We start from the raw sequence: 27,728 nt of genomic DNA, 5'->3' as shown, positions 1-27,728 counted from the left end.
GCTTAATAACTAGACTGAAAAAAAGAGGAAAAATATCGACTGATCGACCTCAAATCAAATAGATCCTTGCATGGAGAACAGCTGATCATATTGTTCGATGGTTTGTCGTCTATCGATCAATCGCTGTGACGTCACCGAACAATTCCTAGATTTCGAGCTCATCGTACGGTCAATTCGAGGGGACAGTACAACATTCAAACTTCTTATTACTGAAAATTCTGTCCTTTCGTAACTTATTCTTCTATCAAACTTTTTAATACTAATAAATAATGTGCTCCAGAAGAGTTTCTACTAAAACCTTTCGTTTTCAGCAATTTCAGGAGCTTGCTTCGCGTTATCTAACTATAAACATAGATTGACAAAAATCTTATTAATCTTGTAGATGATCGTCATCAGTATTGGATGAAATCTAAGCTATAACTTATGACTTGAGCGTCTCCACTGACGAATTGCATCATCTTTGACTCTTGTGCATTGGAGGGAAATATATGCGCACAAAGAGAAGGGCGTGTCCTCAATGAGGAATACGAGCATGTCAAGTGGAAATGATTTTATTTGCAAATGACATGCATTAGCTGAGAATTCCACTGTACATCTCCCTGAGAAGATGTGAATTCTGCTTCTATATCCGGTTGTATCTCCTCAATTCCGTATGTGTAACACACTTCTGAACTCGATGTTTCTCTTCGATACTCATCGCGGATCTTTTCTACTCCTTAACGTGCTATGTTCTTTCCTTCCTGACCTACCTTAATGGGCTTACATATTTGAATTTTGGGCTTCATTTTTTTATTTCATTTTATTTTGAGTTCCTTCATTCTATTGAAAAGCCTCGGAAGAGACTGATCATAAATGACATGTCAAGGAAGCGAACCATCTTTCCAATTACTTTCATCCGGATTTTCTATTTATTCGGTTTTGTGTGATCTTTATTACGTATGACCGTGGGAGGATTAGTTTCCGAACATCGAGAGTATCCAATCCTAGAATGAGTCGATCGAAAGGAGAAGCTGAAACTTGTGGTAGTACACGCTCCGAAGTAGGTTAATAGCGGAATCGGGACTTTTCCTTTTGATGTGTTGAAACTTACGACTGTAAGTTTTCGTAGAAGCTAAGGAGTAATGACGAACTTCATCTCTTTTTTTTTCGTATCATCTGATGCACAGTGTATGTAGTTGGAACCAGTCCCATATACATGAAAACATTCTCATTCGTTAAGGATTCTTCATTTCTTGAACGATCGTATTAACGGGTACCGTTTCTGATGATGCTGTCCAGATGGGTTTAGTCGCGTTTTAGCATCTTACGGTCTTTCTTCGAGTTAACTTCAAGAGTTTCGCGAATTTCGCAAACCTAACCAACAATTCTCGTTGAACATACAAACACTTCTTCCTAAAATGCTTCCATTATCCAAATGTGTTGTTGATTCACTGTTGTCTGTTCCATAAGTCAATACATTACAAGTTGAACACAGCGAGTGGTATTCTACTAAAAACAACGTACAATTATTTGTGATTAATGTATTTAATGTGAATTTTTGCTATAAAATAACATTTGCAGGGAATTTTTATACTTTTAGCGAATATCTAGCAACAAAAACTGTCATTGCAATCAACGGTGACTCATCTCCGAAAAATAATAGCTTCTGGAAAAAAGTGACTTAGCGTTGAAACCTGCCTGTTACTCTGATGACTAGTGTCAAGTTTGCCCTAAACATTTGCTACAATGATTGATATTACACTATTTTCACCGAAAAGTTTTCTTTTTCTAAATTGCTAAAATTTGCGGGTAGTCGTGAAGGCTTGCGGATTTTTTTGTGTGGCTCCATATGATTTCAGAATTTCTAGAGTTGGTAAAAACGGATAAACGAGCATTTGAACTACTAGCTGTGGTCGTTTTATCCGATTACTGAAGGGTTGCACCACATCTGGTACAGTTCAAGTCCCGAAACCAGTTATTCGAAAACATCCGTAACTTATAATGCTGTAGTTATTTACTTTCATTTATTTATTTCTCACAGATTGTTGTTTTAATCCATACTCAATGGAATAAGGAGAGGTCATTCACTTTTTCATTGATGAAATATGCTAGTAATTACTTTTTGTCTACTTTGCTTACTTCCAGTTTATGCCTTTACACGTGAATTTAGTGCGCATCATATTTTTAAAAATACGGAAATAGTTTGATGAAAGGAAAAACAACCACCGTAGTCTCTCCCTTTCATAAATATTTAGTGCCACTGAGTCATATGTGAGAAAAAAAAAACTATGACAGCTCCGCTAGAGATTTGCTTCAAGGCAGTGAACTTTTCGAGTTCGGATTCGGAATTCTGTCAGTTTGATTCCATTATTTATGATATGGGGGTTTTACCCTTTTTCTCTAGATTCAGCTTCTTTACCTTAGTGTTATTGTAATTTCGTTGTGGTTTGAAGTTCCCTTCGGATCAATTACAGCATTCAACCAAATAAATATGATCATTTTCCTATTCCCATGATTTTGGTCTAATTTAATTTTTGTTCGAATAACCGGGTATTCTACCATTTTTTGAAAGTGACATTATTGGTTGTTTAAGAATACAAAAAAAATTGAAAAAGTTACTTGTTCTTCTTTTTTTCTCGTATAAAAGGAGATCTTGATGACATTAAGGTAATGCATTGCACTAAAGGATTGCATTGTTTTATTTCCGTTCTTTCGTCTACGTCAACCGCCACCATATCCAGAGTTATCGAGTTCGAGGAGAATAGAGACGTGGAATGGGAAGAAGACTGGTTTGCTCGTTTGAATTCCCCATATTTGTTGTGCACTCTCAGTCAGTCATAAGCATAACAACATTGGCTATGGAATCATGTTCAACAATTCCCTCAGGACTAAGGTTATTTGACTCGGCCGCCGCCGTCAAGTCAAGCAATATCGACACACCAGTTTTAGCGAAAAGAACATTCGTTACATCTTCACTATTTCTCCTTAGGTATTTATTTATTCTTTTCTTATGGCATGTGATGCATGAATACTATGAGTTAGTTCGGCTCCTCGTCGAATTATGGAATCGCACTCAGCGATCGTGTCTCCCCCACGCGATTCACCATCATGTAGAACTCGTTTGCCCAGCGGAGGCACTATGCTTTGCCTGATTTTCTTCTTGGCCGAGTATATGATGAGGTGGTATGGCGTACTTCAACTGCATACTGAACGGTAACAGTAACATCCTCGTATTTTTTTTCGGAAAAATATTTATTTTTCTTTAACTATACTTCTATGGTCGCTTCACTTACATACTCATTTCACGATCGACAAAAAGCTCTCACTTTAAGCGGATGCTTATAAAAATTTCTCATTCCGTTTTATCGTTTCTCTTGTGGCACCAAGCTACTGTAATTGATGACTTTCATGTCTGTCATCCGTCATTTTCGCCTATCCTTTGATGCTTTATCGTTTTTTCCTCGCTTTCTTGGCAGCATTGCTTTTCTTGTACTCTTTCATTGCTATTGATGTCTACTCTGAAAGTCCCCATACCCCTACATTCCTCTTTTTTTTATTCTGCATGAATAAGAATGTATGTTTGATGTATATTGATTGCAGAGGTGAACTAGATTTTTGAGTATTGATTAGGATGGGGGAATCGACTCTACGGTTGGGGAAATGAATAGGATCCAGAGGTAAAGATTTTCAGAGTGCAACGAGACTCCAACACACGGGGGATCAGAACGTTGAAAAAGAGTGAGCTGCCACTCATTCATCATGTTTCTACCTTTAATCGCTCACCCTTTTAGCTATTTCTGGGCTGCGAGAGAGGAATGAGATGATAGCGAATACTCTTGACTCATATGTATTACTTCAGTGTAACTGTAATAACGAAGATGTTAATAGTATCAAATCGTCAGTTCATAGTACTCATAGAAACTAGATTGTTAAATATCTGTAAGTGACCTTGAAAACGTTCAACAAGGGGACAGTTTTGCTATACAGTACTCACACTTTACTGGTAGATGTAACGAGAAAAAAATCTATGGATTCAGGACGAACAACCATTTACGGAATAGCACGAGGACAGGTTTTAAGAGCTTCTCTGTGTCTGTTGGAAAATTTTGTTGTAGCGATGTTAGGCGTACGAACTTAAAATATGTAGAATTTTAGATGGTTGCCCAGAATGATTTATCACACTCTGCATAGCCAAGGTTCCTTGAGATTCATCGTTTTCTTTATGATGTCGAATTAGGAGGGGGGGGGGGGGGGGAATGAAGTTCTAGGAGATTCCCCCCTCCTCCATTTGTACGTGTTCCATTGATTCCACAAGATTCGTTCTTGGTTTCTCGAAGAATATCATATTACTAGGAAAGATTGTTCCTTCCATTTTCGTATAGGTCGAATATTTAGGAGAAAAAAATCATTAGGACGGGCAAGACAACGTTCTTTTAGACTGAAAGATTCGAATATGCTGAAATAAGAAAAAAATATCCCTATTAGTGTCGTATATATGGAAATGCAGCATTATTCGACAACGAATAATGCTGCATTTCCATATATACGACACTAATAGGGATATTTTTTTCTGTTTCTACTTCGTAGTTGAAACTCATTGCGAATTCTAATCGAATCAATTAATCGACCATTCTATATCTACGTTTGAATTGTTTGTTTTTCTTCTACGATAGACTGGATTTCTAATGATCCTTCTCAAGTTTAGATTAGGTAGCACTCCAAACTGTGCATTTCATCCGTTCATTCATTCGCTCGTTCATTCGGTCACTCGCTAATCGATTCACTCACTCATTCAATTATTTATTCATCACTCATTCATTCATTGTGAACTGAAAAGCGCCAATAATGATCCCACTTTCTCTAGAAATTACATATGGTACAATATCATTGGAAAGAAAATCGACGGCTATTAATTCAGCCACTTTTTTATCTTACCAACTGAAACTTCAACTAATTAATTTGGAGATTAGGCTCGTTATCTTAGAAGACTGCTTGAAACCCCTCATTTCATTTCCAGTATCAAATATTGGGTGAATACGAGATGGGGCAGCTCAAAAAGTGCTATTATTAGAATAACAGCTCGTACAAGACATGTGAATCTCTTCTACTAGGGCGACACCAACTTCATACCATCGCTAATCCGGTCCTCACCATAGGGATATATTATAGAATAGGGGGTAATGCATGCTTGTACTCGTCGATATCTATTTATCTTTTTATTTTTTTTTTTGAATATTATTATTCTACATCATATATTGCAGGACTAACCATGTATTTATTAATTATTAATGTATATATGGTTTTGCAGGATGTTCTGCTAACCTTCTTCCTTTAAAGATTGTATATCACATATTTGATGGATTGGAATCAAATGAAATCCAGAAAGAGAATTATTTTTGGCATAAATATTGTCGTTGAGTTGAGGTTTCACGGCCCAATGAAAACTTCTGATTTATGGTACAACACGGTGTAAACAGATCAGTGAACGGTTTTTTCACCATTTTATTCTTGTGATTGTACATTGTTTCCTGACAATTGCAAACTTATGAAAACTTTTCTCACTGTATACTACTGCAGTAGACGAGTTAAATGAGTAACTTGTCGTGCATTTGACATAGAAACGAGATAATGGGACGAAATACGAGAAACGCGAATTTTTGACCAATGTATAATTCGGGTTATTATTGAATTTGAAATATTATCCTCCATTTTGGCATATAAACGATCAGAATCAATCCGAACGTACTGTTCCATTCGGGAATGTACCAACATTGTGATTGTTTCACGTTGATTAAAACATGGAAGATTAATCTGTAGAGAAAGATTCATCTGAAATCTGCAACAACTTCCATTAAGTAATCGAATTGAAGCTTGTCTGGATTTAGGAGGGATTTTCTAGTCATAAGCGCTTGATTTGAGTTCGCATATCCGTTGTTGCAAATCCTCGTCTGCACATTTTTGTCCCTTTAGTTTTATATTGTTTTCTTGACGAAATTCTTCTGTAAAAAGGAACGAAGTTGTGGAGTATGACATCATTTTTCTTTTATTGGGTCTTTCAAAACCAATTACTTGTATTTTTGAATCAAGTTGTTCAGCCTACATCGCACGTTCATAAATATCTCCAGAAAATTGGCGAACACCTCATAGTTATGTGATTCCAACAAAAAATTCTTCATGCATTTAGTTATGTTACCAAATTGTTGAAACTGTGGGGGACATGTTTTCAGTTTATCAGACACCTACAAAACTACTACCTACAATACTTTGAATATTCTTGTCTTGTGAAATTAGGTACGATTTCAACTTTTGTTCGGGGTTCTGTGGATTTATTTTATTTTTGCTTTAGAATTCCACTGTTTGTGAAACTGATAGTTGATTTTCTTTAGTTTACTGCACTAAAATGCTGAAACTACCTTTAGAAATAAGAAAAATAATGAGAGCAAATCTTGAAGGCACCTATGCGTGGATCGCGTTGCCTCGCTTATCGACAGACAGCTCATACCTTCCAACTGATCTCTCTCTTTCTGGTTCCTCCTTAGAATGAATCATTGCATGCTTAAGCGCATGAGGGTTGACGTAAACACACAGCTAGTTCGATTCGTAGGATGACGTGAAGATGAGACATCACTTTGGCTAACAGTAACATGAAATTCCAAACAAGGCTCGCGAGTGTTTCTGTTTTCTTTTTTTTTCTTTTTTGCTCGCTTGCGGCTCGTGTGATCTTGTGAAATACAAGATGCGCGGCCCTCGGACCTCTGCGTCACGGCCGACCAGTCCTCCTCACCTCGCAGTGTTGACTGTGGAATTAACCTCCGCTACCCGCGTCCATATCGGTCCAAACTTCTAGCATGGAAACTATTACCTTATTTTTCCATATTTCCTCTTATCATGCTACATTATATACCTTCTAAGTATTGTAAGTATAGTTAAACTACCTCGTATTTATACTCTATGTCATAAATCCGGTTAGTTCGTCATCAAATGTCAGCTCACTTCCAACGATTCATCGGATACAGTTTCAAAACAGCAGCTGTACCTCTATCCATACATTGCAAGTTTACTTATGCTTTTTTTGTTTGATTGATCGCCAATATGAATCGTATTCTGGATTCACTTCATCTCATCCCGTTTATAGCTTGGAATGTCGGCTACCATGACGCACATCCCCCAGTTGCAACCAGTTTCTGCATTATTTCCGCGCTTCACATTTTGTTTGGTTTCATTTGCCTTATGTTTAATGTCTCAGATAAATCCGAGTTCCTTTAAACATACACAGCCTACTGTTATGAAGTATACTTTCAGTAAACCCAAATTTTTGTCAAAACTTCATTATGATGTCAAGAAAGAATTCATTCATTAGAATGAAGTGTTGTAAATAGTATTTGTTTTCGGTTTATACTAAAATTCGGACAAACTCTTGTTCCATTTTTATGATTGACTTAATCATCGTAAATGACAGCTAGTCGATTTTTTAAAATCTTCCTTCAGAGGACGTCATTTCTTAAACATAGCTCAAAAATTATTTCTATGTCACATCTAATCCCATATTCGTAATCCTACGTATGTGAAGCAAAAAAAATTGTTGGTTTGTTTTACTGAGACTTGGTCTTGTTGCTTCGTTATTTCAAGAAGTATTGTTCAAAGAAGAGACTGATCATCTTCTGCGTAGTAATAAAGGATAAAGGATCACGTGCGGGGCGTTGATCAATCCCTATGGGGATGCGCCTACACGTTTGACCTCAAGTCAGACTCCGTTTGAGGTTTATGAACGCGCATGCAACCTTACAATGACTTCCAGGTGCTAGTCGATGTGTCAGATCAGTGTTATCCTCCAACACAAGTCTGGTACTAATTTATCGACTCCGGAGGGATGAAAGCTCGGTTGGCACTAGTGCGGATTCGAACCTCCGATCGATTGTAGCCACAGCGGAACCTCTCACCGAATACACTACACCGCCCGTCCGTAGAAATAAGTGACGTAAAACCGTTCTGTACATATTCCGGAGACTGCGAATTGGTCGTAGAACACTAGACGTTCCCATTTGATTGGAGTCATAGCGTGTCAATGTTGGATCGTACAAGAGATTCTCACACAAAATGTGCTTTTTTTTTCTTCTGTCCGCTAATTTCAAGAGATTTCTTACCGTAGAAAGAAGTCTAAACGATGTACTAGTAGATAAATCTTTTGAGACTTTAAACTGCATGCTTCATCATATAGTACGGGCTAAAACTTTGTGGTAAAGATCTTGCTTAAGTTGGGTCAACATCAGAGGAAACACTTGGATAATGAAATGATGATGTCAAATTTCTTTGTGTTTCAGCTTTAGGTCAGTCCATACTTTATTTTTGCACCTTTTCTTTTGGTTTTTAAAAAATAAAACAAAAAGTGCAGTGTTTTTGATGTTTCGTATTCAATGGTATAAGCAATTGTCGTAACTGTATTGATCGACACAATTTTACATTCCACATCCACAGATGCCTATTTGATTGTGATGAGATTCTGTGTGCTTTATAGAAGAATTCAAAATAATACAAAATTCCTATCAAAGCGCTATGAAGTAGTTGTTTATGTATTGAACAGATTTGCTTTGAGCCCTCTAAAAATCGTTCGGTCGATGGTGCGCAGGTTTATGTGATTGCGGCAGGTCGTAAATGCGTACGTACGACCGGAGTTTTACTCCTCCCTCTGTATTGCAGCCTCGTTTGGATTCGGCCGATTGACTCTCTCAGTCGTGTCTGTTGCTGCATTAGATTTTTGCATTTCTGCACCATTGTGATTTCTTTTTATTCTGTTGAATACGACCATTTAGAGGTGCAAAATGACTCAGCACCAACCAGCTTGCGTAGAAACCTTTTTCGTATCCATTTCTAGATCTGTACATCTTAGTTTATTCTAGATGCTGAATTATAGATCCGGAACTACCTTCTCAACTACAATCGCGTCATTTTTGAAGAAAACCTTAGTTTTCTTACATGTTATGTCATTATGAGGTCATTATGAGTAGGTGCAGTATTATCTTTAACCCATTTTTCTGATTTTTTTTCCAATTCCGTCATAGTTCACAAGTTAAGTACTTCACCCATTCATCACAAGAAACCAATTAAAATTTCATTTATTAACTCAACTCAAACATACAACATCCTCATTTACTAGTTTGTTTCTTTCCAAATTAATTCGTATCGGAGTGTTAATCTTATCACATTTTTAGAGGTAGTTTTTCCTCTTTATTTGCTAGCTCTTTCCCCGTTCTGTTTCGTCGTTCGAATTAATCTTAAATAAAGCGTCATTGAGGGTTCTTTTCAGCTTCGGCTCATGTCCCGATATACTGTTTGTTAACTTATGACATCAGTGAGCCAAACACTAGATGATGATAATACTCATGTGCAGGAGTTAAAAAGGGTTAGTCAATATTTATTTGCTGATTTTTCACGATACTCATTCGTCTTTTTTTTCACTCATTTCGAATAATTTTCCATTTTGAAGTGTTAAAAGCACCAGCCTTCAGCTGTCGTACTATCAACGTTCATCCCATGAACAGCATTGAACAAACACATCAACACTCTTATCATCATCGTGTTGTGTAAACAGCGTACACAGCTTGCGCAAATGTCGCGAGACTTATCAGAACGATGGACTGATGCTATGGACTTGTTATAAACATTTCTAGTCACTAATAGTTGCATGGCAATTACCAAAAAGCATAAGACTACATATTTTCTAGGAAATTTAATATTTTTCCATTTTCGTGCATGGGATGATTTAAAAAAAACCGGTCAGTTTACTCACTGCACCTCTATAAAGTATGAACTTGTCAAAACAGGCAGATATGAACTTTTTTCCAAACTAGAACTATACATTTTTCTTTATCAATCATTGTCGTACCGTACCGCAATAGAAAATTATCATCCGATTGAGACAAAAATGTCAGCTTAATGCTCAAATCAGTGTGATATATAGATAGTTGCACTTTTGCTTTTCTTCTTTCGTTAGGAGTTTGAGTACAAATTGTTATCTACAGTCAAAATAGCTCGTCAAATATAATCTTAGGGAAGAAAGATGAATTTGTAACCATCGATCTACGAATATCATTTAATTCAACGTAACTCCCACTCACCTGGCCATACTCTCGTTTTCACTCTCAAAATAGTAGTAGGTGTAGCCCATTTATGAACGGAAATCAATTTCATGCATACATAATTATATACTATATGCATTATTTCATATACTAATTTTCATTAAGCTCTTATTTTTTATTTCAGTTATTTCTCTCGAGCAATGTAGACGAGAATCAGTGCCTCAACGCGGATGGTCTTTTTTTATTGTGCGAAAAGCTGAAGCTTAGCGCTTTCGCAAAGAGCATCACCGAAAGAGTGTTATGTGGGGCAGATGTCGTAGATTTTTACGTAAGTTATTTTCCTTTTCTATGTTCATCGTTATTTGCTGAATGTGCTGTGTGATTTCTGTTTTTTTTTACTGTCGTTTCTGCAATTCCTAATTTTCCTAACCTCGTTCTTTTAGGACTTTAAAGAAAGATTTGTATCGTATCTTCCGGAAATAATTGACGTATCATCGGGGACGGTCGATCCATTGCTGGCTCGTGCACAAGATACAGCACGAACATTAGGCTATGGAGACGGACAACGGTTTGTCATGTTTACATCTAGTCTATTAGTGCCGCTGTTTTCAGTCCTTCGTACGGAGTAGTTCGCTCGAAATTCCTTTGAACCCTTTGTATAAAATCTACGTAACAGTAGTTGTAGCTTGAAGATAATTGGAGAGTACCACTCGTTTTGGTCTAAATATTTAATTTAAAGAAAAGTTCTGCTTTACAACGAGTCCTTGAAGAAATCGGGTTTTACATTTTTCCTTCAAGCCATTCTATCAAATATGTAGAAATTTTTTGTGTTTGAAGAAATAAAAACTCATACAGGCAAGAGGAGGGTTTTTTTTTAACCATTACTTCTTCAGTTGGTGGTTAAAAAAAGCGAAGAATATTTTTTAGTGCTTTAATCATTGTGTCAATTCACATTATTCGTTGATTACAACGTAACCCTGCTGTCCACATATTTTGAAGGAATCCTTAAAATGAAATGACAGCAGGAATCGTCGCACCACGTCGGGCGCGCGTAACCTTTAGTAGTGAATCCTATGAATGTGATGCATTTCTGAAGTTGCTGCTTAAAATGTTCTTTGCTAAGTAGTGCAGTTCAGAATTTGGAAGGTCCCAGTGCCCTTCGACTTCAGTAAATCAGTCAGTATTCCTGATAGTCGCCATTATATTCGGATTTCCCTACTTAAGGATCATATTAGATCCGTTATCAGAAAATCACGCAATTTTTTCTTTCACACTATCATTTTGTGCATTTGTATTTACACTATCATTTTGTGCTGAATCCCAGACGTCCTTTCAGAGGAGTACAATGTCTATGTAAGCACTACCCAGGTTATCAACCCTACCCCAGAAGGTCGTATTGTAGATAATTTGGGGAAAAATGTAAAAAAAAAATGTAGCTAGGGGGGCACTCAGTGACTCCCTTACTTCTCGACGCTCTAACTTACTTTTTCTCCTAGTAACTTTAGTTTACATGTCATAGATCCTCTAAGACTAATGCTTAGGCCTTAGGGCCCCGATTGATTTGATTGTTCAATTCGAGAAATAAGGGCGCCACTGAGTGCTCCCCCCTCCCTAACTACATTTTATCCGATAATGTGTTATGCAGAAATCTTCGACAGCGTATCGTATTTTAGCATTAGAAGATTGTAGCGGCTGACTTCAATACCCTGCTTCCACATTTTGTTATTTTTCCCTTGTTCTGTTGTTATTAGAAACTGTAACCGAGGAAGCATTCTGTTATGAGCTCTCTTCGTGAAAAAAGCTAGTCCAACTTTACATATGCACGTGTTGTGTTGGTTTTGATCGGATTATATTCTTGTGGGCGTGGAAGTCAGTCGAGGAACTGTGTGTACGTGTATGGCATGCTTTCCTGAAAGGTAATGATGTTGAGTTTGTATTCCTGATTTGAAATTAGTTTCTGGTTCCAGATCTTTAAGTCTTGGGATGGTTCGAGTTCTATGATGTAAATTTTCGTGAGTGTATTCGACTTGAACCGCAAACAAACTCACTTCTGTTTGTTTTTTGAAATTTTCTTTTTGGGTTCCTAACTTTTTGTTCTTTTCCAACGCTCTGTGGTGTGAAAGATTTTGGGGCCAAGGAAGTTAATGCATTAGCAGATTTGCGAAGTACCTTCGCGTTCCGATACTTTAAATTTTCTGTCCTAAGTAAGCGGCGCGGTTGAGCGAGCGGTTTGAATCGAGGTGGGACTATCGCAAAGAGCTGCAATGCAATGCGGCAGTGGTTGCAATGGCCCTCACTCGATCCTAACCGCTACGCTACACCGCACTGCTTCAAGCGCAACTGCTTACCCAACTGCACCGTGCTTCATGTCGTTTTGACTCTGCTACACTTGTGCAACGTAAATACAGCCCGGTCAAAAATCCGTCGTTGTTTAGCAGTCTTTTGTTGCATTTCTGTGTTAAACACGCGGCGGGACGTTAATTTCTCTGTCTTTCTCTGGATCTAAACTCATCCGGCACAACGACATGGAATAATTAAGAAAACGCTCCAAACGCGTGCAGTTATTTGAGAATCTTATGCACTTAGGAGGAAACACGATTAGAAAGTGTTTAACTCTGTACGTTAATGCTAATGGCGTATTACACCATAAATAGAAACTCTTCGATCGGGTTGCACCAATTAGCGTTCGCAGTACTCCTTGGACCCAGTTTATTACATGTATCAATGTAGATACATCATTTTTAACACTAAAACATGCGAGATGATCAAACTCCCAACTTTCTTCGAGTCCAGTGGACAATTTAAGAAGTTCGGATTGTTCGCCAGACTAGCGCGTATGTATATTGTAGTGTTACTGTCACTCAGTTCTGTGGATGGGAATCGAATTAATATCATCTGTCTTCATTTAAGCATCTTTTCAAGGATTCTTTAAATAGATTCGTTCACTAATTCTGACGGGTTTTTCGAGAAAGAAATAATGAAGTTGTAGTTGAAGTTTAAATAATAAAATTTAAAGTTTAAATAATAAATAAATAAATAATGAAGTTGAAGTTCACATGCTTTTAAAACTCATAGCAGTTATTGCTCAAAATCACTTGTATGATTTGAAATTATGTTTCGATATGAGTGCAGTTTGGTTTGTGACGCAAACTGAACATGATCAATTATGATTGACTTTCCAAATATCACGAATAGGCAATTGGCTGCTTAAGTTTTTTTTCTTGTGTATACTTCAGAAGAAGATAATTAGAAGGCGGAACGGTTGTGGCAGCAAGCGGAAGCCTTGAAAGTAATCAAAATTTGCAGCGATAACTCAGTTCTTGAATAATTAATAAGAAAAGATCTCACATACCAAGAATGTTTATGTCTTTTCAAAATTTCACGTTGTTGATGCTGAAACTGTAAGGATAAAACTTAGTTTGCTTATTCTTCAAGGGTTTTCACATGGGTTATACACGTTAGAATTGATCGCTCTGCAATTCCTTTCGAATTCGTCTTTTATTATGTTAAGGGGAATAAATTTGGGAAGTGATGTTGTAAACAAATAGATCTAAACGTTTTTGGTATCGGTTCTTCTTCTAAAACTATTATATAAATTTCCTGCATTACATATCATTTCTCGGAAACTACCTTTCCTTTGCGGTCACTTGTTACTTCATGTACGCATAACATATTTTTTTCTTGTTAACGAGTTCTTTTACAGGCTGACCCGTTACGAAACGCGTTTACTATGCGAGAACACAGCAGACCTTGTCCAACTGTCCGTCGTCGACATAAATGGCCTTTTCGAGCGAGCGGATGTAGAACGAACTGGACGAGTTTCTGTTCAACAGTTTCTAGCCCAATATCGGCTTCAAAAACGGCTCAGCGCCGAGGTTCGTTGTCGCTACTTCACGTTATGTTCTATCGACTTCTTAGGGACGTCCGTTGTTCGGTGGAGTGTGCATTCCCTCGAACTTTCGTCGACTGGTTTTCTTGTAGGTTCATTTCATCGCTGATTCGTTCGTCTCCTCGCTCAATCTGTTCGAAGCCCTCGATTCAGCAAACTCAGGGTGAAATATCTTTTTTATGCTTAGTTTTCTTTTCGAGTGATTTATTTTTCAAATATATTTGATATTTGCATATTTATCCTTTCGTAGTGATATTGTATTTTGTCTTATTTAAGCACTATCGACTCACATGACCTGCTCGAATACTGGAATAAGGCTGGACTTCGTGTAGATGAAGGGATTGCTGTACTTAAGGTGAGTTCGTATGTTATAAGTCAAGTTAGAAGTGCTTTGGTGTGGTGACATGCGTCTGTAAGCGAAGGCCACGGAGGTCGTTTGGGAATGTTTTGTGTGAATCGGCGAGCCAGGACGTTTTATGGCCCAATTTGTGCGGCTGGATCGCGGCGATGTGCATCTGTATCGAAAAGGTGTATTGTATTGACACTGTAACGACAAAATGATATTGAAATATTCCAAAATGATAATGAGAGTCTGCTTTATCAATTAAACGATAGTATTTGGGGGTAAAATGTGGTTGGGAGGGGGCTCAGTGGCGCCTTTATTTCTCGAAGTAAATTATTAAATCAATCGGACATCTAAGCACATTTTCCCCCTATTTGGGTCCCTTTGCTTTGCTACCAGTAATGAGAAGTATCCTTGTTCTTGTCAACTTTGAAGTTTGGTGAAAACTTTTTGACTTTGACAGTTACAATACATTACAACTTTGGATGCGTTAGAGGGACTGCTCTTAGGAACAATCGAAAACAACGAGATTCCCAAGCAGATCCGCATCTTTTTTTTTCTTCTAGATTCTGTACTTGGTTTTATAGCTACCGCTTAGCTTTTGTTGAAGTAAGCTACAGACAATGCTAAGTGCAGTCGTTTTAACCGACACTTGTTTTTTTTTCGGAAAATTTTCTTCTTATTTGCCCGCTTGTCATTATTTATGCTTCACAGAAGTGATGTGCCAACCACCCTCTCTTTAGAAATCAAAGGGATGCGCCATACTTTCAGGGTCACTGTTTTTATCAAGAAGTAGTTTTTATATGATCGAAGCTGCTTTCTATTGCAGTGAAACATTGCACAGTACATTGTACGGTGGCTATGTCGTGCTGTCAACTATGCTTATATCCCAAATGTTCCGTCCGGTTTTTCACTTGAACAAGTGCAAAGAATTGACACAAAATCGTCTGATACAATTATCTCGTGCTGCCCCTAAGTTAGTCGTGGCTGGAATGTGTTAGAATTAATGTTTGATTTTTCATTTCTAATCTCGGCCATTTTCCTTTAAGATCCTAACTATAGAAATGGGAAAATTGCAGGAGTCTGGACAACCCATGAGCGGCAGCATAAATGCCGTTTACTTATCCGGTTTTCTGGAACGGGAGTTGTCAAGATCAACATCCGAGGCGCCCGTCTCGGTAAAAGCAGCTATAATCGCTTTGCATTGTTGTATCGACAATCTGAGGTATTATTGTACATTCATTTATTTTAAGTTTGTCTTCAATGTGAAGTTACTAGCTGTAGATTGTAACGACCTTAGTTTCATTTTGTATTTTATAGTAGAGGTGCCTCCTTAGTTTGATTCGTTGCATTATCGCATTGAATACGAATCGTTAATGAACTGTTCATTTTAAAAGTTGAATACTTCTTCCATTTTAATTTTGCTTCAGATGTATGGTTCGAGAAGGAGAATCTAGGGCTGAACATCTCCATAAACAACTACAACTTGCTAATCAACGGAGGACACTTCTTATTGAAGAACTTGAGCATAACCAAATAAGCATCGAGCAGGGTTACGAAGCTAGACTTAGGTAACGAGGCTTAAATTTGAAATTTTGTTCTGCTAGATCTTTTTTGTTTATTTCGAATCATTCTTTCAAACAGAGAGACGGAGGAACGATACCGTGCTAGATATCTTCAAATGGAGGACAAATTTCGTCTCGACAAACGTGAAATTCAACATGAAGTTGAGCAGGTGAGCCGTACAATCTTTATGCCGTTGCCGTATGCATTTCAATCACTTACTCTTAAATGCTGCATTTAAGTTGGAAGAGGAAATCTCACGGTTGCGACAGGTTGAGACATCCGCGAAGAACAAAGCCATGCTGTTGGAACGTCAGAATAGCCGATTGCTAGAGGAGAATCGAGAGCAGTCTGAAGCTATAAATCAGTTGGAGCAGCTCAACAGGCAACTTCGGACAGAACTGAGCAAGGTAGTATCTTTTTAATAGAAGTATCGCTTGTAACCTTTCTTTCTTTAATCCTCGTTTATTGTTTAGGCGATGCAGCCTCGACCTGTGGAGGACAACACACAGTTGATCATGTACAAACAAAAACTGGAAATTGTTGTTGCTCATAATAAGGTACATCTACATTACTTTTTAAGAGGTTAGAATTGATGCATTTAATTTTCTGCAGAGGTTACGGGAGAGAATACAAGATCTGACTGCTTCTCAAAAGAAGAAATCTAAGGCTAGCGATGGTGAACCTCTCACAATGAAATGGAGTGGTGCATTTCGCAGCCAGGTAAGTAGCTTAGACCGTTTAATGTTCTTGTTTTCAAATATGGTTCTGTTTGATTATTCCTTTTTTCCTAGGTGATGTTGATACGAAAACGAAGGCTAGCCAAGGGCGACACATTGTCTGAAATGGAAAGTGAACCTGAATCTATTTTTGTTCGGCATCGTCGGCGAAAACTTCTAAAACGAAAGGAAAGAAAGCTGAGACACGAAAGAATTGCCTCTCGTATTCTTATGCAAGATTCAGGTGCTTTTTTGTTCAGATTGCAGTCATACGCATTGCATTTATTTTGTATTCTTATTCTTATATAGGAACCATTAAAATCATCTAGTAATGCGTACCACACTATTTCGTTACACATTGATTGACCAGGGCTACTAATAAACTTGTATTCCAGTTTATTATAAGCTTCTTCCATTTTAGACGAAACAGAATCTTCTAAAACAGCCACCGTTGATGGCAGTCGATTTGGAAGTGAACTGAACCGACTGAGGAACGAACACAAGCAGGAACTCATTGCCGTACGTCAGACAGCCGCCAAAACTCTTGCTGAAGCTCTGAACGACCAACAGAAACAACTTAATTTGCAGTACGTTTGCTTTCATTCTCCTTAATTTTCTGACATTACTTTTTCTTCCTGTTCTCACTCAAAAAGATCTATTTCACTGGTGTAATTGTTATCTATCTCTGTAAATAGCAATGTACAACCACTGGTTTTCAAGGTTGGAACGAGAGCGACGGCAATGGGAAGTGCGTCTAGTGAGTGAGAAGAATCAATTGGAAAAGAACTTTGCTGAAGAGAAAATGAAGCTAATGAATCGGTTGCAGGTTTGTGCTAGGAGTCCTGTATTGTCTCGTAATTAATTAAATCATTTCATCGGTTCGTGCATCTAATGCTTTGTTACCACAAAACATCTTGGAATTGTTCCTTGAGTAGTTGCTCGTAGTTATTTTGCAAATTAAAGAAATAACTTCTTCGTCGCGATCACATACAGATGAAAAGAGAACTTGCAATTGTAATAGTCGTTGTTAAAACGGGGTTAACTTAGTATTGACTCTACTTTGTATAGAGCGGCAATTCTTTCATAACTACCAGTTGCTTCTTCTTTTGATGTCGTAAGGCTAACTCTCTAGCAATAATTTTCGTTTGTATCTTTATCAATAGAGTCTTTATTATGGTGTAGTCTGTGACAAATTTGCAATGGGTTATACTTTTTCTGCTCACAGTTTACTAAACCTTCGATCCGGTTCTTTTCGTTTGTTACTGAATGTCTCATTTCAAGCGTCCCAATTTTCACAATTTTCTTGTAATTTTCTGGACTAAAATTGCAAGAAATTTTGTAGTCATTTGTGATCTCCTGAAATGGAAGAATATATAAAGTGTGATATTTTGTTTTGATCTTTTATATTACTATGTATTCTTCAATGTCGAACCCACTTGAGCATTTAATAGCCACTGTAAGTAGTGTGAAATCGTGTAACGGTTTTTGAATAAACTTATTGTCAAGAATACGAGATAAAATATTGTCAGGAAGACTTCGATGCTGAATTGCAACGTATTTCTTCTATTGTTAACCGGCCGGAGAATGGATCTGCTGCAGAACATTATAAACGGCAGATCAAGGTAAATTATAAAGGCCTTTATATAAAAGAGAATCAACTCGAGAGATTTTACTTTATAGACTCTCGAATCCTCACTTGAAAGTCAGAAGAAAAGCTACGAACGACGTTTGGCGGAACTTCGGGAACGTTTCAAGAACTCACTCCGATCCCATAACAACGTATATGCCTCCGAAAGCAATACACCCAATTTCTTCTCACTCGTGGAAAAATACAAGTGATTTTTTTTAGCTGACATTATTCTGGTTCTTTTTCTTGTTGTCTTTTTTTCCGAGACATTTGATAACTTGCCTCATTCATCACAGCGAAGTGTTACAGTAGCTAGAAACCAATTATACTAGAAGCGTAATGCTGATAATCTGCTTGACTTATGCTTTCATTTGAAAGTAACAAGAAATTTTTTCTCTAGTATATGGGAACGGCTAGTCAGCAAGTGCCATTTATTTTTAGTCCAATTTCTCTAGAAATCAGATTCCGAGCTCACTGATAGTTTTGGTATAGTATTACTGTGTTAGGAGTGGTTACTAAAGCGGAGCAAGTTTCATGTTTTTCGGTGCATTTTCTTGCATGATTTTGTTCATTCAGAAACGCTGGGCCATCACCATCCAATACCATCGAGCCATACGTTTCTTCACGATCTTCGCTAAGTGTTGAGAAACGTAGTCAACCTACTGGTCATCCTTTCCAGCGGGTAAGATTTTTTAAAAGTTAGTTCGGATTACTTTCTTTAATTGAACGTGGTGGGGTGAAAGTCTGTTTGGGCTGCCATTAGTCAGCACAAATGTCTGTTTAGTTGAATTCGGCCATCACTAGCGAATAAATTTTGTGAGTTGTCGCACATCGTGGTCTCTTTAGCCAATGCTTTTGTGTCGTCTATTTTGTCATTATTCCGTTGCGTCAAGTTTTCATTTCGGGAGACAGTGCAAGCTGTGCTAGCATGCATTGAGTTTGATGCAAAAGTAGGAGTCTCATCACTTGTGTTCCAGTCGTTCTCGAGCGTTGTTGGACGCTGTGAAAAATGTGAATTGGCTGAAATGAGATTGCGTGAACTCTACCACACTGTCATCGGTGATCATACATTGGCAGAGAGTGGAATCGAGGATCTTGGCTCAAGTGCAGGAAGTCTAGCTGATGTACGTTCTTTACAGTTGTCTTCTATAATGTTGCATGATTATGTTACGCATGTTACAGGATAAAATTGTTCTGAAGCGAGAGGTACGAAAACTAAAAGGTCGTTTGGAAGCAACAAAGGACAAGCTGGCAGAACTGCGTATGCTGCTTTCTATGCCATCTTCTAGGTACAAATGTAGCCTCGGTGGAAGTGAGGGCAGCGGTGGAGACTTGAGGCGGTTAGACTTTTTTCAAACTATTGCCATCATTTTCGTTTAATTATATCATCAAAAGTTAGAGTCCGAATACTTAACCCAGCGTAAGTTTTATGCATGCACCACTTTTCGGAGTACTCTTTTGTGATTTTCTACTTTTTTCCCAACTTCATCAGAACCTTGAGATGGTGACGAAAAGCTAATTACTGCAGGTGATTTAAATTGGGCTGGTGGAAAGATTCCTTTCCACATTAATCATGAGCCACAAATCTTAACAAAGGTAACACCTGCAATTGACTTTTTTCGAGGATTCTTTCTCATTGAGAATCCCTTCTCATTCGCTTTGTTTCTGCGTATTTTTGAACTTAGATATTCTTTGGAAGACAGCACACACGCTCACAACGTTGATCGATATTGGTGCACTTAGGCTTTGGTAATTTACTCCACTTAAGAGGTCATCACTAGTTATGTGGAAGTGGAAGTCAGACTGTGAAATAGCACCCGAGGTGTGCACTATTGCGTCAATTTTAACTTATTACAACGAATAAACACCGCCAATCATTAATAAATGTGGTCAATATCCAAAAAAGGTAGTATCAGTGAGTTCTTTACGATAGTTTATTTTTGTTCTTTGAAGTATTTCGCTGATATCGAATTTGGATTGCTTCACGCATCAGAAGTTGTTGACTTGCAAGAACCTGGATAAGTGTTCTGAGCGTGGGTGCCGTCCGTATGGTCAAAGCTAGTTGTATCATTGCTAATGTGATAGTTTGCAAAAGAGGAGGGCGGAAAAATTTCCACTAGTCCAAGGGAATTCAGACAATTTTCTTCGTCCTTCAAGAAACGATGAAAAACAGTCCTGGAATTTTCTGTAGTTAATTGAGCTAATTTGACTTGCGACCCAAATTCCATTAATTTCTGCTGTGTACTTTCGCATCTTTGTTATCGATAAGTCGGGAATGCTATTTCTATCTAAAGGTTTTCTCTTTCTTTCCTCTTCTTAGAACTTTCTTCGCATTGCTGCTAGCTACGAAAAAGAGAAGACTCTCACATTTCACAATGTTAACGGAAAAAAGGAAAGTCTTTGATGAAGGTGTAGCTTAACATTCTGTAGATAATAGCATTTTGGATGATGTGAGTAATACAAAAGTTCGGCTAATACCCAGTTCCATTTGTGCTGAGGCGTGCATGACAGAATCACTTGTTCAGGTTATTGCCTCAAAAGGAATCACGGGATTCGAGGGAGCTTCTCTCAAGAGTCACCGAATCTGGTGAACGACAATTCTTACGGATTTTTTAAAAAATCTCCGATGCAGTCAACATTGAGAAGTACCAAAACGCAGGTACTGCATAGCTTCCAACCTGAAATGATCTTGCATAAGTAGTTGTAAGCGTTCTTGGAATGTAATAAATTTGATCAGTTTACTTTTTTGCATGAAAGTTAGAAAGTGAAAGTTAAATAAGACGTTTGTTTCGTGTTTTGTGGTCATTACGATTTCCGAAATACACGTAATTTAGAATAGATTCTATGGAAGCCGTATTTAAAGCTTAGTACCTCTCCCAGTTATTTACTGGTGCGTTTCTTTTTTTTTTGACAAAGTGAAAATGATAAGTATTTGCGGCATTTCGAAATATTTCCTTCGTAAAACGTGACATGGTTGGTGTTAATGTCTTTTTAAGACATAATTTGGCTGTGCAGCACTTTGCATTTGAGAGCTTTGAGAACATTTGTGAACTGCTTCATCTGTACCTTTTTCCTACACAAAATGAGACTTTCTTCTGTTCATATTTGTCACCATCTGTCTTTTAGTTTAAAAAAAAAGCAAAAGAAATGTGCGAATTGAAACCTTGTAGTGCGCAAAATCTGGAAACTTTCTCCTGAGCTCCTAACCATGCTCTTTGTTTTTGCAATGAAAATCGTGTGTAATTTCAGGACACCGTTTCGAGCCGCCGAAGCAACCGGTATCATTGAAAAATTGGAAAGTGAAAATGTGATATTAGAAGCACGATTATCGGAAGCCCAGCAACTCATCAAAACACTCGTCGAACAGTACAACACTCAACTTGATGAAACAGCCCGTGTAGGTGCAGTACTGCGAGACGTCTATCTACATCCAAATATGTCATCCGACATTAATCAAAAAACACCCAGTTGACAACGTTCCATGTCCTAGCTCTTTCAACGTGTACCTTATTATTTATTAGTATTTTTTTCCTTTGGTTTAATTTGTTATTGGTAGGAGTCAACAGGTATATTGATTAATTATGTGTTAAAGTTTTGTTTTTACATTTGGGAAAAAAACGTACTCATACACACAAAGAATATGCCACTCCTCTTCCCATTAATCTATCGATTCGTGATTTTTTGATCGCACATGGAAATGTGATTTCATATATGTAATATGTCATCGTTAATTGTTTCACTCCCGATGCTTCTCATCTAAAAATGTCAGTTTCTCTCGCGTTTTCGTGTATCTCATGCTCTTGTTTCCATGGGGGTTCTAGTCAACTTTCAGTGTTGCGTTTTCAGTTAATCTCACCACTCTGTTTTTCACGTCATCTTTGTATGTTTCTTGTCAAAATTTGTTTGTATATCAAATTTGATTTGAAGTCAGGTTACTGGTACATTGCTCTTCCAGCTTTATTAAAGCAAATTTTTATTGTTCGGTGTTAGACTGTACTTCTAAGTGGTCTTCCTAAACTCTTTTTTTTCTATCCCACAAAACATTTCCTAGCTCAGGCAGACATAAATCTAGAGAACGCATCCGTTAGGCCGTTTCTTTACAGTACGTTTGATATCGCTGCATTGATATCACAGCTTTGGTCCAACGGTCACTGGAACTCAGCACGCATCCGTATCACCTTATCGTATTTTTGCCAAATGTGGCAACGCCTCTGATTGTCGATCATAGGTAGAACTTTGAATCGACCCCTTCACTTGTGTCGATGCAGGATACGTATCACCTGATCATCCTGCTTATGAAGTCGCGCTAGATTTGTGAAACGTAGGGCAAAGCACAAAAATGATCGTTCTAAGGAGGTGAGCACAGAGCCGGATGTTTTTGGTTTATTCTCTACGCCATCGAGGATCCTATATGCTCCACTAGCCGCCCATTTCAAACGACATGTCGTCTATCATATGCATTTTCTAGCCGAAATATACAGAGTTGATGCATTAGAAGAAATTCCTCTGCTGAGTGCGAATGGGACATCAGAGAGGCATCAATTTTTCATCAACATTCAATCCGCAACTTTCATTCCCATGTTATCCCGTCCAAACTTTTATATTGCCCTCAAATAAGTAGCGTTGAATATTTTATGATATATACCAGTCTGTTGGCCCCTACTGTTCACGTCTACTTGATGTTATTACAGAATAAAGCTACTTTGGTCGCTAATTTGCTATAGCTCACAGAGAGCCTTTATGTACCAAGTAGGGACACCTTGGTTTTCCAAAACTCCTGTGACTGCTTGCTTCAAGGAGACCTTCTTTAAGTCGACGAAGATGTGGAACTGCATCCCCTACTACTGGCGGGACTTCTATGGGTTTTGAAACCGGTTAGAGAACCAAAAAGGAAAAAAAAAAGAAATCAAAGTAAATGTAGTAATAAAGTTAATGGTGGTCTTGGACTCTCCTTTTTAATCTCTGCGGCCTCTTCTCTTTCCTCGCATGGAAGAAAATCTTTTTCGAAAGGTGGTAATCCCATTCCATGCAAAACGGCGCCCTTCATACGAAACCATTCACTGACAATGGTCTATTTCATTAGGGCGTCCAACTTCCACAGGCAGAGCAGTTAAAAGATTTTTGGAATTCCCAGTTCCTAAGAATGGTCTTGTTCGTAATGACAAACTGAGGAAGTCCCTCCCTCTTTTCGTTCTTCTGTTAGGTGCATGTCCTGATGTGATCTTCAAGCGTTCTTCTATTTTAATGCTTTTATGGTCGGATCGAGAGGCGGTATTGCGCGGTCGGTAAGGGGTTCCGTTGTGGCTGCACGATCAATCGTAGGTTGGAATCCGCGCCCCTGCCAACCAAGCCTTTCATCCTTCCGAAGTCGATAAATTCGTTCCAAACTTGTCTAGAAGAAAAAAAAACACTGACCTGACATATCGGCCAGCCAAAGCAAGTCATTTTTAGGCTGCGCGTGCGTCCATAAACCTCGAACGAAGTCTGAGTTGAAATGAACGCGTAGCGTTTACTCCATAGGGTTTGGTCGACGCTGTGCACTCTAACCTTTATAGTCGTGTAAAAACGACATGAAGCTCGGTGCAGTTACGTAAACGGCTGCATAGTGGTTAGGATACAGGAGGCCCCCGTTAGCAGCACTCATCACTGCAGTTCGAGATGGTCCGACCTCGATCCTAACCGCTAACTACACCCCGCCGTCCAAAGCTCGGCCGTTTACGCCACTGCACCGAGCTTCATTTCGTTTTGACCACACTTTATCGAAAGTTGGAAAGAATAAGAATTGAACATGTGCATAATGAAGAGTTACTTGTTTCTTCTTGTAGGAACGATCCAATTTCTCTTTTTTTTTCTACAAGTTAAGTGTTTATTTTCTTTCTGGGTCTGAAGTGTTGCTGCTCTTAAATTGTACAGAATAACACGTTTGTCTTTGCGTCACCATGCAACTTATCTCTCCCTTCAAAAGTCAGTAACTTCATCCTGTTAGGAAATTAGGAAGTCAGAGAGCGCAGAGTCGTTAAAAAAAAAGAAACTTTCGAAGTTCATCAATTAGCAATGCTTATTTCCTTAATTATGAAGCTCTTGATTTTCTACATGTTTCTTTTTAAATGAAAATGCGTTTCTTTGCCTAAGACGTATATTTCACGTGCTTCTGAAAGCTCGAAACCCTTTTTTTTTCAAACGCTTGTTTCGTTTCTGGTTTATTCCTCCCCAGCACTCCCACGATGCTTCTTCAATCATCGAGTATCCGCACTCCAACTACGAAAGTGTGCGCAGCAGTCTAGTAGATGCATATTTAACTGTGGGAGGATGTAGCACAGTGGCAAGAGGTTCTCTCTAATGTTGAAGGTTCGAGACCGCCCAACATCAACCAAGCAGTTCATCCCTCCAGTGTCGAGATACCGAAGCGGTTAAATTTGGCAAGAATAGAGACGCTTGTTTGATACATGGATCAGCCTGTGTAAGTCACTGCAAATGCTATATATGCGTCCATAAACTTTGACGATTCAGAACTGAAGTCGAAAGCGTTGGCGCATCAAAAGGGATTGACTAACATTAAACACTATACTTTTGTTTTATTCTTTTATATTTTACTGTGACTGCTCTGTGATATTAGATGTCCAAAATTCATTGTTCTTTGATTAAAAATGATTCAAGATAGTGACGTGATTGATTAAATGGGACAAAATTGTCATACATAACTGTCATCCTTAATGTTATATGTAAAGGACCAACACGAATTCATTGCTGTATCAATTTGCCCCCATCCTATCGATTTTGTAAAGACTGCGGGGGAACAGTAAGGAGGATGGAGTCTTCGTGAATGCCTCCGAGACATAACGTGTCCAATGGAAATGCCATGAGATACCTAATCATAGATCGATAAAGTTACGCTCCAGTCGTCTATGAAAACGCGGACGACCCTTCTAGATGCTATTCTGGGCATATAGATGCAAAGAACTGCGGTTACAAGGAAATATGTGAGCAAAAATGGAGTGAGTTGTCGAAATTACCGAATAAATTAAAGAACAATGTAGTTGAAAGTACATATTATTTGGGGGGGGGGGGGGGATAAGCCCCCCCAAATAATATGTACTTTCTAATATCCTAATAAGAGAACAGCAAAAATTTTTGTCTAGATATTACCTTCGGAAGTCTAGAAATCTTATAAAATGAACTCTTTTTTTAAAGAAGTCAAGTACAGAAGGTGCCTTTGTCCGAAAATAAATTAGGCTCCAAAAAAGCTTGAGACTTACCGAATAACTATAGTCCTCGATCCCGTTACTTTTGAAAGCCGCAGTGTTCCGTTTTTAACGAAAATTATCATATACGTAATTTGAAACTATTGTATGGATCTTTTTCTCACATACCCCCAGTGGATGTGTCTGATTCTCCAAAACAATTTCGTAGCTCATGAATTATATCCTAGCCCGGTGATGCAGCTTATGATTAGTTGTGGGTAAGCAGAGTCAGCTTTTTAGGTAGCAAAGAGCAACGAAGCGAATTTCTTTAGGGTACACGCCTTCGTTAATTGTTCTGCCGAGGTTTGATCGGGGCATGCTCGAAAATCTGCAGAAACCCTCTTTACACGGATTCGAGACTGCGGAGATCAAAACAAACGTTGTCTTGTCTTTCTAATTATGAGACGTCAATGAGGAGGAGGAGGAGGAGGAGGGAGAGGGGGGATTGCGAGGTAAGATGTTCCGCTGTAACTGTACGATTGATCGATGGTACCGAGCAAACCTCGATCCCGCCGACATCGATAAACTTGTACCAGACTTCCCCGACGTTCATAAACCTCAAACGATTTTTAATTGAGGTGAACGTGTTGGCGCATCCCAAGCAAACTGACTAAGACGCCATAGACTTCATCCTTTATTCCTATCTCATTCATATGAAGCCTGAAAAAATCATTGGTATATATTTGTGTATATCTATGATATATTTAGTGGAAAGTAGATAAAGGATGAAGCGCCTGGAGTTAAAGGCATCACCCTACGAATCTGAGGTAGTACGGATTTCAGGTGGAGTATTCGTATACGGGATCGTAGATTATGGAGTACACGCTCCAATCGAACTCCTTGTAGAAAATAGCGCGCCAGAACGTCCGAAGCCGTATCTTCCAGGCCGTTTTTACGGCAATTAAGAAGAAATGGACGGAGTCACCCCCTCTCCTTAATCTACGATATACGTATACGAATACTCCACCTGAAACACCTCAGATCCGTACACCTCAGATTCTTGGGTGATGCCTTTAATCTATCCGCTAGGTGTGCGCTAGCAGGTTTTCTTCAATTTAGAGTGGTTAGAGATTTGCTGACATGTCTCTAGCCCATACAGGGACTTGCTGGATATAGCTGATGTGTCAAGTCATCGTTTTTATCTTCCCAGACAAGCATGGTACCAACTTATCAATCCTGAGGAATCATGAGGAATGAAAAGTTTGGCTGGCACTATGACAGTTTCGAATCATCAACCGTGCGGTCACAGCGGAACCTCCTATCTACTGTCACATATACGTATAGTTGGGTCAAAACGACATGGAGCATGGTGTAGCCGCACGAGCGGTCGCAGTGGAGCAACACGGTTTTCGGCAAGCAACGTCTCATGGATCGATATCGGCCGCACTTTTTTTTGCTTGTTTTCATTCTTTTTGCCTTTCTTTCTGTTCTTTTTTGTCTTTTGTGTTTCTTTTTCCGTGTTTTTGTTACGTTCACCATTGTTTTTAAGTTATTCCATTGCTTTTGTTCACATTTTTGTTTCGAAACATTTGAACATTTGAACATTTGAAACAAGCATTTTTTGGTCCAAAATTGTGTATTTCTATATGAATGTCCTTTTTTAGTTTCTCCTCCCACCCACCCTCCTTTACACGAAAAAAGAACATTAATATCAAAATAAATACATGAACAAAAAGTGAATCGTCCTTGAACATATTTGAGCCCATCCTGTTCCGCTAGAGCTCGCACAGAATCTATCCATCCGCCACTGTTCCATGATCTGCAAAACATTGCCTCTCGCCTAAACTGCCTGTCATTGCCAAGTTTTTTAAGGCTGTCAGGAGAGTTCAGAGCCTCGCGGACGCGCGGTCTGGCGGCTCTGCGGTTTTGCTGGTCACTGACTATTCACGGCAGTGCGCTCAAATCACCACTTCACCTTCCCAATTGCTTCACCACTTTCGCCCAGAACTTTGTTTTACGTCCGGGTGGCCTCCTCCGTCTGGGAGCAGATCTCAAGGCAACTTGGACAAGGCGATCCGATGGTCTCCTTATAATGTGGCCAAAAAAGCGAAGACGTTTTTCTGCGACTAGTTCAGAGGGCGGGGAAAAATGTAAAAATTTTCCACGTGTCATCCTCCGGTACATCACGTCCACTCCCGAGTAAAGCTCTTCGTTATGGCATGCAAACGGCCAAAAGTAGCCAAGCATCCGTCTGAGCAGCTTCCTCTCCAAGCAGTCGAGCCTCTCCATCACAGCAGACGGTGCTGCCAAATCTCGGATCTGTGCATCATGATGGGGGCGAATTACAGATA

General features: G+C 38.7%; 2 protein-coding genes across 3 annotated transcripts; one reads left to right on the top strand and one right to left on the bottom strand.

The window, feature by feature from the left end:
* Positions 1-9,319: 9,319 nt before the first annotated feature.
* Positions 9,320-21,668, top strand: RB195_021709 (uncharacterized protein; the record flags this gene model as incomplete). Of its 2 annotated transcripts, XM_064208581.1 has the most annotated exons (23): positions 9,320-9,379; positions 10,240-10,383; positions 10,499-10,623; positions 13,759-13,930; positions 14,037-14,107; positions 14,221-14,299; positions 15,367-15,512; positions 15,718-15,858; positions 15,932-16,022; positions 16,093-16,260; positions 16,327-16,410; positions 16,466-16,573; positions 16,645-16,813; positions 16,991-17,156; positions 17,290-17,395; positions 18,099-18,191; positions 18,250-18,404; positions 18,773-18,878; positions 19,174-19,320; positions 19,379-19,536; positions 20,722-20,783; positions 20,840-20,855; positions 21,446-21,668. In XM_064208581.1, the coding sequence occupies 23 exons, from the start codon at positions 9,320-9,322 to the stop codon at positions 21,666-21,668; spliced, it is 2,790 nt and encodes a 929-aa protein (XP_064064462.1). The 2 variants fall into 2 exon arrangements, with proteins under 2 accessions (XP_064064462.1, XP_064064461.1); XM_064208580.1 differs by lacking the exons at positions 20,722-20,783; positions 20,840-20,855.
* A 5,680-nt stretch (positions 21,669-27,348) lies between these two features.
* RB195_021708 (uncharacterized protein) lies at positions 27,349-27,666 on the bottom strand (the record flags this gene model as incomplete). The annotated part of the gene is made up of 1 exon (XM_064208579.1): positions 27,349-27,666. One exon carries the CDS (start codon positions 27,664-27,666, stop codon positions 27,349-27,351), a length of 318 nt encoding a protein of 105 aa, XP_064064460.1.
* Positions 27,667-27,728: the final 62 nt, after the last annotated feature.

This window comes from Necator americanus, chromosome X (genome assembly GCF_031761385.1).
Source record: "Necator americanus strain Aroian chromosome X, whole genome shotgun sequence".
Classification (NCBI taxonomy): domain Eukaryota; kingdom Metazoa; phylum Nematoda; class Chromadorea; order Rhabditida; family Ancylostomatidae; genus Necator; species Necator americanus.
This window is presented reverse-complemented; position numbering and strand designations above follow the sequence as displayed.